Source organism: Etheostoma cragini, chromosome 24 (genome assembly GCF_013103735.1).
Source record: "Etheostoma cragini isolate CJK2018 chromosome 24, CSU_Ecrag_1.0, whole genome shotgun sequence".
NCBI classification, from domain to species: Eukaryota; Metazoa; Chordata; class Actinopteri; order Perciformes; family Percidae; genus Etheostoma; species Etheostoma cragini.
The window spans coordinates 8,297,574-8,309,170 of record NC_048430.1 but is presented as its reverse complement, the minus strand read 5'-3'; the positions used below and the strand labels follow the sequence as shown (position 1 = coordinate 8,309,170).

Genomic DNA, 11,597 nt, shown 5'->3' with positions numbered 1-11,597 from the left:
CACACACACACACACACACACACACACAAACACACACACACACACACACACACACACACACACACAGGGTGGCAGCACAACGCAGAGCAGCCTTTGAAATAGTAATGAATATCACTCTCCTTCTGCACAAAAATCTGAAGATAATACATTCAATTAGGGACATTACGGAGCTGCAGAAGATTTGCTCTGATATGAGGTTGACGTGGAAATGGGAATTCTGTCTCTGTGTGCTGTAATGAGTCCCTGTGATTGGAGGGTCTGCTGAATGATGGCTCACCGCTCAAAGTAATCCATTACAAATTATACATAAGTGATGGGGGAAACGTGACTCATAGGCATTTATTAAAAAACGTATTTCAATTCAATTCAATTTGTGGTGTTAATTCATAACACAACTTATCTTGAGACACTTTACAGATAGAGTAGGTCTAGACTACACTATAATTCACAAGGACCCAACAGTTCTGGTAGTTCCCTCCAGACCAAGCAACAGTGGCGAGGAAAAACTGCCTTTTTGGAAGAAACCTGGGTAAGACCCAGGCTCTTGGTAGGCGGTGTCTGATGGGGCCGGTTGGGGTTGAAATGAATAGTAACAATAAGAGTTACAGTTAATGATAATGGAACAGTGACTAGAAATAGTAGTTTGTTGTAGTTCATGACATAGCAGGGAACAGCAGGACATGGCAGGACGCAGCAGGGCACCGCAGAGCGTTGCAGGATGTAACAGGGCAGTGCAGGATGTGTAGCAGGACCACAGAAACACCTGCAACCATGATTTTGGAGCCTCCCTGATCCAAGGAAACGTGCTGGGCAAAAAAGAACATAAGGACTGTGGGGAAAACCTCCCCAGAGCTAGGTTGGTAACAAGCATTTCTGGGACATGGGTGCACACAAATGGAAAGATAGAGGAGAGATTAGCTCAGTGTGTCAAAGGAAGTCTCCCGGCAGTCTAAAACTACGACAGCATAACTAACAGAGACAGGGTAAAGATAGGAGCCTGGTCAGGCTGCACTGCCCTGCCTCCCTCTAGTTTTATTATATTATTGATGGTAGGTGAATCTGACAACTATGAAGAGAAGCAGAGAAGAGAAGGGGTGCAGTGGCTGTGGCTATACACCCTCCCTTGCCGGTCTAGGTGAAGCCGCAGTGTGTCGGCCCGCACCAGGTATGGGGCGCTGACTAGCTACTTAGATTTAGATTCCATGGAGCCGTGCCTCAAACTCACTAAGCCTCACCTCCAGAGTAGCAAATATACTACATTTACAACATCTACCATCATCACTACAGGAGGCAGAGGAACAGCTAAACATTGGACACACAAGAGAGAGAAGGAGAGGGACAGGAATTAGCCATTGCTAATGGCTAGGCTGGAGTAACTAACAGCGTTCTAACTATAGTGAGATTAGCGAGAGAGTCGTTGTGAGATACTGAAACTATAAGTGCTTGAGTATAACTAGTGTTTAAACACAATCAGGCACTTAGCCACCAGATTTAAGCAATAAAGCAGAGTCGAGTAAGTTTTTGCTGGAGAAGAAAACTAGCGTCTGTGAGATTGGAGCGCCGGAAATGAGACAACACGCTTACCATAAATGTCAGCACGTATGAGTCTCATGATGTGTTTATAGATAGATAGATAGATAGATAGATAGATATTTTTTGATCCCAAAAAGTGGGAAATTACGGTGTTACAGCAGCACACGTACATTAGTCACACAACACAGAATATAAATATAAATGAGATACTAGTAAAAAATATACATATATACACGTTTATCCTGCAGCAGGCCTTTCAATTTATTACATTTTGTTACAGTTGTGTATTAAAAGGCATATTCTAGAATAAAGGTAGTTTATGAAGCACCTGTTCAAGATGCAAACTAAATGCCTATATAATAGAGCATTCCTTCAGGGACAGGGAGTTTTTGAGTTTATAATGACCTTATTATAATTGGCAGACTTTGAATCTCTTAGATTTTCCTCTGACTGGGCTATAATAGGCTATTTCTATAATATTCCACACAGGACATGTGGTGAGAATTCATGGGGTCGTTTAACAACTCATACTAATTTAAATATATCCCATATGCTTTGATAATTGTGCAATATGACTGTAACTTAGATGGTTTCCGGGGTTCATCATGATTGGCATTAATTCAGCGTGTGACTTTGTTTTTTCCCCTGTGAGCAGCAGCACGCTGGACAGAAGGATCAGATGACACGCGGAGCTTCTATGATTAGGGCTGTGGCGAGGCAAGGAGGCGGCCACTCTGAAAGGGCAAGGGGTTTTTACGCACAGTTGGCGCCTTCTTGTTGACCGCGCACCACGAGCTGCGGTTCATTTATCTGTACCGGTGTGGCTCCCGAATCAGTGTCTTTGTGGTTAAACTACTTGAGGGAGGATGAGATCCGTGATATCCAGGGTGTGAGAAGAGTGCGCAAAACGTCTTGGAGTTGGCCATGGCTCTGGAGAGCGCGTCGTTCCTGAAAGCGGGGCTCGTGTTGTTGATGGCAGGTTAGTATTTGTGTAGTGAGTCGAGAAGTACTTCTAAGTGTTTTTTTGACTTTTTATTTGTTTGTTTTTCAAGTAAAATTACTGCATGAACTTAAACTTGTGTGAAATACTTGACTATTTTGGGCAAAACTTCCTTTAGTAGGGCAGCAACTAACAATTATTTTCATTGTCGATCACTCTGTCTATTATCTTTTTGATTAATCGATTAGATGGTCGGTCTAACATGTTAGATGAATGGTGAATAAAGTGATCAGTGTTTCCTAAAGACCAATGTAGCGACTTTAACTGTCTTGTTTGTCCACAACTCAAAGATATTACTGTAATAGAGGGGTTAAGAAACAAAATATTCACATTTAAGCAACTAAAATCTGAAATATTTGACTTTTCCCCCATAAAACATGACTCAAATCGATTAATCAAATATCAAAATAGTTGCCAATTAATCTATAAACCTCTAACTTAAAGTATCAAAAGTAAATGAATCAATGTTTAAAATTGGTCCCTTCGACTGTCATACTATTAATATAAAGTATTATTGTGTTATAAGGATTAATGCATTTGGTGGACTTGAAGATGATGATATTATTTCACAAACTGTTGGGTAATTTTATCTATACAAAAGTAGGTATTAATTAAACCTGTAAAAAGCACAATATTACACTTTGATGGATAAAAAACACCGGTTGCAGCATCAAATGTATCAATCAGCTCTTGGGGTTTTCAACAGGCGACAACGAAGGCTCACATTTTGCTGCTAAAATGTTTTACACAGCATTGAATAACCCCGTGTACTGTGTCTAACTGAGGACAACATGAGGACTATATGAAGGTGGTGCTCCCAAGCTGAGGAGCAGCAGCTTGCTAAACATCCCTGACATCTGAGCCAGATGGATCCTCTTCACATTCATAAAAATCCTTTTTGTTTTTTTAAATCAATATATGTTGAGTCGTAAAGGCAGGCAGACAGAATACATGATTCCTGCTTGACTGATAGGTGTTTCCTTTCCCCCCAAATATGAAAACAACTTCAAGGCTTTAAGCCAATGGAGTGTAATCCTCCAGCCTGGAGCGTTGCAGCATTCTGATCCTGGAAAATGAGCTGTGAATGCAAGGCTGGTTAGCAGCCAAGTTAGAAGGCATCTTTGAACGCTTGGATGTCAGATTGCTCCAGTTGCCAACAAAGAGGGAAAACAGAACATCCTTCTAACTCTGTGGGTGATAAACAAGCCAACACACACTTTACTTCTTTATAGACTCAGCAAACAAAGAAACACCCTGTCACTTTCAACTGCTTTTATATTTTAATCAAACTTAACTCATGCAAATATGTGCATGACCATTAACAGATTTAACAACTAAGACGTAAACTGAACAATTTTCACAGATATGTGACTACCACAATTGGAATAAAGTGTCCCTGAACAAAGGGGGGTTCAGAATCCAAAGCAGCCCCCAGTATCTGGTGTGGCCATCAGCAGCGTAAAGTACTGCAGTACATCCCCTCCTCATATACTGCACCAGACTGGCCTGTTCTTAGGGTTGTTGTTGCCATCCTGTACCGGTCCCGCAGGTGTGATATTCAATTGTCCCGATCCTGTGCAGGTGTTGTTCCTCGTGGTCTGCCACTGCGAGGACGATCAGCTGTGCTTCCTGTGTCCATTGTACCTTACCTAAGACATTTTCAGGCAGACTAGCAGGGACCCTGCCCGTCTTTCTTTTGGTGTTTTTCGAGTCAGTAGAAAGGTCTCTTTACTTTCCTAATTTTCTTATAACTGTGACCTTAATTGCCTACTGCCTGCAAGCTGATTTTGTCTTTTTGAAAGTTCAAAGTGCATGTTCATTAATCGATTATAGTTAAACAAGCACGTTTAAATGGATTTAAAATAAAGATCTATAACGTTATTTAGATTTTTAAAATACAGTGTTCTGAAAAAGGGGGCATTTCTTTTTTTGCAGAGTTTATGTTCAGGTTTTGCACGTTTTGACAGTTTCTCGTTATTGAGGGGGTGTCACGACCATTTTTCACATTTTTCTTTCAGTAGCATCTCTTTCAAAATCCCTGTGTCAACACATTCAGTCTTCCTTTGAGTGTGTCAGAGCCTTGAGAGCCAGCTGAGACAGAGCAAACATACTAGGCACACAGTTGGTCCTTATCAGGCGGGCGCAGACTGAGATCCACCATGTTCCTCGATCGTAACAACAACCTGTTCACTCCACACATTTTTTTCTTTTCTTTTTTCGCCTGCTTAAGTTCGCTCGCCTACTGTAGATTCAGCCCAGAGTCCTGTGGGGCGGCAGCGGTCTGCCTCCACGTTAAGAGCCTGTTAACACACATCTCTGATGTAAACAAATGGGTTTCAGACTCTGACTGCAAATTAAAATCTTTTCTTAGTGAAAGTAACAGCCTCATAGGGGAAAAATGGCCCACTAGGAATAACCACTGCCAGGCCTTAACCTTGTTTGTTGCACAAACACATTCCTAATTATCAAGCCCTGAACACAGAAGAACCTCTGTCATGCTTTGTAAAATCTTTTGTATCCTTACAATGATGCAACGTTTTGCTCTTCCCTCACTGAAATAAAGCGTTCCCCTATATCCCCCAAATTCATTGTCTTATTTATATCTCAAATTATTAGGGCTACATTTTGTATGATGGGTTTTGTATCTTTTCCTCTTCTCTCTTTAGCTCAAGTCCTTCCATCAGTGTCCAGCTGCAAAAGAGCTTTCTACGAGAGGATGATCAATGATTTCTGCTTAGCTAAGTTCAAACACGACATGGGGACGCTGGACCAGGGCTTGTGGTGCAGCTGGCCGGACACCATGGAGTGAGTTCACCTACCGGGTCGTGCAAAAAAAGTTTAGAAAAGAAAGAGACAAATCACTTGCCCCTCTGTACACTTTAGTCAGAGGTACTTACTTCTAGGACTTGATTTAGAAAAGGCTCTATTCTTTGAGGATAGATCCTGAATCAGATTTGCTAGAATGATCGACGTAGTTAGGGTAAGGCATGGGGAATGGTTAAGGCTAGGGTAGGAATACCAGGGTACATCAATCAGAGGCAGAATAAGGCAGAATAAGGCAGAATAAGGAAGACCAGGAAGACAAGTCCAGTTGATCCGATCAAGCACCTACCCTCTTTGATGAAGCAAGGATTTTGTAGGAAGAACTGGTCTTTTATTAAACACATGAAAAGTTAATACCAAAAATTCTACATAAGGAGATGTTTGGGTATGCAAATGATCAGGTTATAATAGTTGCACTGAACACCTGAATGATTATGAGTGGATGTTATAGTCAGCTGTGTCCAAACAGCTGATGAATGAGCCAGTGATGTCTGAATGCATTAGTCCTTTAAGGATAATTTGAAAAAGCTTACATTATATGTGATGCTCTGTGCTGCATTATATCAATAAAACGGCAGTTGGTAGAAAGACAAAAAATGCCCAGGATTCTGAGTAGAGTGAGACCTCTTCCTGCAGCTTTCCCTCTCTGTCACACTGGTATGTGCATGCATAGATCAGCCAATAGAAATGCTCTCTCTCCCTCTGATATGATCTGTGATTGGCCCAAAAACCCTATTTGCAGGAGATTAGTATTACCTGGTGATCTCTAGTCATTTGTAATAATTGCAGAGTTGTCGGTGATCTTAATCCAGTACAAATCAACATATTAGCTCACCAGAGGTGGAAAGTGACAAAATACATCTTAAAACATGAGCTGTCGGTTTGTAGTCTTAACTTTAGCTTAGTTTGCCGGGAATCTTGAAATTTGGACAAATTCTTGGATATATTATCAGACCAAAACAGTTGCATGTGGCTACTTAATATACACGTGAATGACGCAATGTTATGTTCTCCTTCTTCATTCTTGATGATGATGCTGATGGATTCTTTTGCAACAGCATGCTTTCAATGCAAATGAGGCATACAGGATGAACGCATCGCCTGCTTATCAGTCCATTCATCATTAAAGCTTGGCTTCTCCACGTCAACTTTTCACTTTAGCCTCTTTGACGGTGACATTTACCTGACAACAGCCGCTTCTTTTTGCAAGCATTTTCCACCAACCAGGACGCTGCATGCTAGAACCACGTTTCAGTAATCACAGACTTCAACCATCACTCCTATGTAAACTGCCTCCTAGTCTGATCCATAATCTTACAATTATCCCTTATGAGTGATCGCCCCCCAATGCATGCCACTTAAATTTGTTTCTAACTTGATCCTGACTTGACTCTCAACGTCATGCATACGTGGGTAACGATAACCCCGCAGAATCAAGGCGGCCCCAGTTTTGAGACACAGGCAGTACAGTTGCTTTCCACCGACTGCAAGACACAGGGCATGATGGAAAACACCTGGCCTAGGCCTCTATCCTGATTGACAGGTCGCTGTGGTAGTAACTAAAGCATACCCTGCTTAATTGTCTATTTCCCTCTAAATGGGAACATCATTTGCAAAATGAACGTTATGCTGGATTTAAAGAAAATAGTGATTGAGACCGCAACCTGTTTACTGTGGTAATAAATCAAAACTAGGATTATTTTCTCAAAGACTTCTACAATCACACTTCTTTTTGCAACCAGTGGAGTTGCCCCCTGTATTGCGTCTGTAAGCAAATTCAAAAAAGTGCTGCCGCGAGGGACTTAACATTAAGAGATGCACACGTGTGACGCGCCTGTGATCGTATTGCAACGATTTTATTGTTCTTCTTCTTCCATATGTACAATACACTTAGCCCTGCAGTTGCCATATGTAATTGTTACCTGGTGAGAAGAAATAATTGCAAAATACTGCGTGCTGCGGTCAACAAAAGTGTTGGCTCCCAGCTCCGTCAAAGCCCCAAAAAAACAGGTGCACAGGTAAAGCCAACAAATATATCACTTCTGCTCAAACCGTCATGAATACGCCCATCCCCTACAATATCAGCGCATAGCACAATAATTAATAAATGAGACCATAAACCACATAATGTGTCTCCAACACCGTGTTGAGCCATTAAAAGGAATGCAAGTGCGGCCAGGTTGGCTCAGTGGTAGAGCAGGCGCACATATACTGAGAGGTTTGTGCGTCAATGCAGAGGTCCAAGGCTCGAACCCAACCTGTGACGGTTTCCTGCATGTCTTCCCCTTCCCTTTCTTACCATCTGTCCTATCAAATAAAAGTGGAAAAGCCTAAAAATAGTAATTTTAAAAAAAGAAAGAATGCAAGTTCAAGGCACAAATTGGCTTTACTTTTCAGACCCCAAGCTACATCCACTTTTTATAGTCTAAATGTATGTGTCGCACATTATATTATGTGTGTATCCCTGAACAGTCATTTTCCAAACACTGACAGTCTGAGGATGAGTCAGAACGGGGGGGGGGGAAAGAAGCTGAAAGGCCCACAGAAGAAGCTACTGTCAAAACTATGATTTCCCTCCTGGCTCACTGTCCTCTCTTGGTCCAGCACATAATTAGTGGTGTTGCTATTTGTGTGTGGTTGTGTGCGTGTGTCTGAGTGTGCAGCTGGAACTCAAAAAGAACTGTGCAGGCGCACAGAGGGTTTGTTTGCAGTCACGAAACTCCTAGCAACAATGTTTGACGCCGTCGCCGAGGTCCTTTGCAACAGATAAATAAACCATACAGAAAAGAAAATTAGAAAAACACAAAGGCTTGCGTGTGGGTGCAGACCAATTAAGAGGCACCGAAAATAAATGTTTTCCTCCTACACAGGAAAAGCTGAATTCACAAGCAATAATAATTGTTAATTCAATGCCCTCAGGCTCGTATAGGCTTACTTGGTCTGTGACCAGTTAGCCTATTGTTTCTTTTGTGCCATCACCTCTGTGAAAGCTGTGTAAAAGTCATCTATTATGATCAGGGTTATGCTTTATTATTAAGACTAGGTGCCATATCTTAACCTGCCCATGTTGTCTGCTACAAATCCCCAAAACTTCTATTCAGTCTCCATGTTATCATTCTACTGTGGAGGAACTATCCATGTTTGCTAGAATCATGCAAATGAACCCCATCTGAAGGATTTTCTAAATTAGCAACATGACATTCTGTCTAATTAACACTTTAGATTGTTTGCTCCAAAAATAGATTAATAAATCTTGTATCAGAAATAATAATTTGTAATGATGTATACTTTAATAATCATGCAAGGGGAAATTACAATGTTTTCACTCTGTCGTTATTACACACATTACACACAGGCTTGAATTACACACACATGCCCAGTGCCTATACAAGCACTAAATGGAGAGATGTTATATTTAGGAATATTTGTGGACGCTTTATGGAAATTATGTGTTTGCGGCTTCGCTACAAACTGATTTTCTTACTTGCTTGTTTTAACTTGAACAAGATGGCTTCATCACACACTGTAGCCTATTGCTTAGAGCTATAAAAAACTCCCGTCCCTCTGGACTTGTGTCTTATTTTTAGGCCAAACCTGTTTGGCGAGTGGTAGCTCAACACATGTTTGTATTAATATGCTTGTGAGAATCCTTAACACAAACTGAGTCAGTTAGTCATGTAGCCTAGAATGCAATGTTTGGATTAGCGGTACAGTACTTGTACTTGCAACACTTGCAAAATAGTTCACTAAAGTTTGTGGTCCCTTGAGAAACAAACATACACATTGATCTACAGGAAGATACTCTTGTCACAGTTTAACAACTTTGGACACGAACACACTTTAAATGGTTAAATTATGAAAATAAACTTACTGTCTAAGTTAAGCAGGCGGGAAATCCAAAAACAGGAACACTGGGATACAGGCACTATAAACGGACATGTGTTGTAAATGGAAAAACCCTACAAGGTCCAACAAATTGACACCAGACAAGAGGAGGGAACAGACTAAACACACAAGGACACAAGGGTTGTTTTACGAGACACAGGTGTCATGAGGACTAATGAACAGGTGAAACACTAGAGGGCGGGGCAGACAATCCCAAAGAGGGGAAAACCACACGGCAGAAAGTCAGTCTTTGAACAAGACATGACACATGAGGAGTCAACCTTCAAAATAAAACAGGAAACTGAGTCCCACAAGTCCCTTGGGCCCCAAAGTCCCCCAGATTGTATACATTTCAAAACTGATTCAGGTAAACGAAAATCGAACATCACTAAAGGGAAATGACACTAGGGATGATACTTTGGAGCGTATGTCAAGAATTCCCTGAAGTGCGTACCGAGGCTTGTATCGTTTTTAGACCAATGACATCATTGATGACATCCGGAGACTCCCTGCCCGTCCACGTCGCCCCGGGACTGGTTTAGGAAGGGGTTTGAATCTACACTAGTTTTATTATACAACACATGCAGATTCACTCTGCCCTCTGCCCGGGAAAACCACTGTCCCTTTCCAGACTTAGTTTAATTCTAAAATTGCCCCTCTGCCATTCTTATATTATGACCAAAGGATTGATTTTCACACATTTGACATTCCCAGACAATTGTTTCACTATATAGTTATGTTACACAATCATTATATACCACCAGAAAATGCACACTATTTTAATATAAATGGTTTACGTGGAAATGGATTCATTTCGAAGCCATTTCTGGGGAAAAATACAGTGCATCGTAGATCACACCAGAGCACTGATTATAGCCTATATGTGCCGGTTTCAGGGGATTCTGACCATACGCGACCTTGAGAAATGAACCCTTTTGCGAACCAATTTGCTGAAAAGCTTCAACGCTTCACGAGGCTACATTAAGATCATTACTAAATGAAACACTACACGATAAATTGCACCGATCAGAAAAAGCCAACCTATGATTAACGTTGAAGTTGCGTCCGCTTGGCCTCCAGCTTTGCATTCAAACACAGTGGCCATCTGGGACAGAATCTCTCCTGGTATGGTGCAATGTTGCACTGAGGGTGCCACAGTGTTGGTATGCATCTCCATTTCCCCTGCCCACTATACCACCTAGCAGTTATATTTAGCTTTGTTAAGCCCAGTGGGAATTCTAGACACTCGTTTGGCTTTTTTTCCTACCAACAGGGGTCCCTACTCTGGTTCCACTCTGAAAGGTCATTTCAAAGACACAACGAGAGACTATTTTGACCTAAAGAATGTATTTCTTCTAACTGGGAATGGGAACTAGAGGAAGTTTATCATGGAAAACACGGCTTCTGAGCTTCATGATACTAGATGTTTGTGATGGCAATTGAAAGTTGGAATCCTTTAGGTAGATTTGACTGTGTGTTGTCGCCCTCTGCAGCATCTACGAGGGGCTAACAAACTGCACCTACCAGGTGGCCTTGAGGGTGGACTGCTTCTGGCCAAATCAGATAATCGACCGCTTCTTCATGCAGATTCACCGGATCTACTTCCACGACTGCGCGCTGACCGGCCGGCTTATCCACGACCCCCCGGCCAGCATCCTCGCCCCGTTTATTGCAGTGCCAGTGCTGGTCACGCTGCTCATGACTGCCCTTGTGGTGTGGAGAAGTAAACGCACAGAGGGGGTTTTATAAGGACTGGCTTCAGGATCGGGGCTTAAGGCTTGTAAATACAAATGGACTCCCGATGTCCAATGACAGAGCATGTAAAATAAGGTTTTTAGGTTATTTTATAAAATATTGAGTTGATGCACTTATAATTCTTATCTTTCGACTATATTTTTCACATATTATTGTGAACATTGTGAATAGAACAGTGCATGTCTTACGAAAAACTGCAGCAGTCTTTAATACAATACAATTTACTATAAATGTGATTGAAATTGATCTGTGGATAAGTTTGGCAGGGGGAGGTAATATGGTTAAAGAAAGCCACGCATGTTAACTACCATCTGTTCTCATAGTGGCCCTAAACAATCAGGAACTCATAAATTATTGTAGAGAGTAGACACCAACGGATTTGGAGGAATTCTGAAAAGAGGTGACAAAAGCAAGAAAAGGAGAGCAGAAAACGGACAAAAATTTGACCTGAGGAAGGGAAAGAAAGAAGGTGTTTCGGACCATAAGAGTTCAGAGTGGATCTGATTTATCAACATAGTGATTATTTGTTCATATTCAAAGCATCTACAGTGCAAGCATTCAGTGTTAGGTGTTTTTTTTAAAGGTTCTTATCCTCCAATAT

General features: G+C 41.5%; 1 protein-coding gene across 1 annotated transcript; it reads left to right on the top strand.

Moving 5' to 3' along the window:
* Window positions 1-2,221: 2,221 nt before the first annotated feature.
* Window positions 2,222-11,062, top strand: LOC117939403 (receptor activity-modifying protein 1-like). Its single transcript, XM_034864744.1, has 3 exons — window positions 2,222-2,512; window positions 5,200-5,338; window positions 10,735-11,062. Exons 1-3 carry the CDS (start codon window positions 2,458-2,460, stop codon window positions 10,988-10,990), a joined length of 450 nt encoding a protein of 149 aa, XP_034720635.1. The 5' UTR covers window positions 2,222-2,457; the 3' UTR covers window positions 10,991-11,062.
* The last annotated feature ends 535 nt before the right edge of the window (window positions 11,063-11,597 follow it).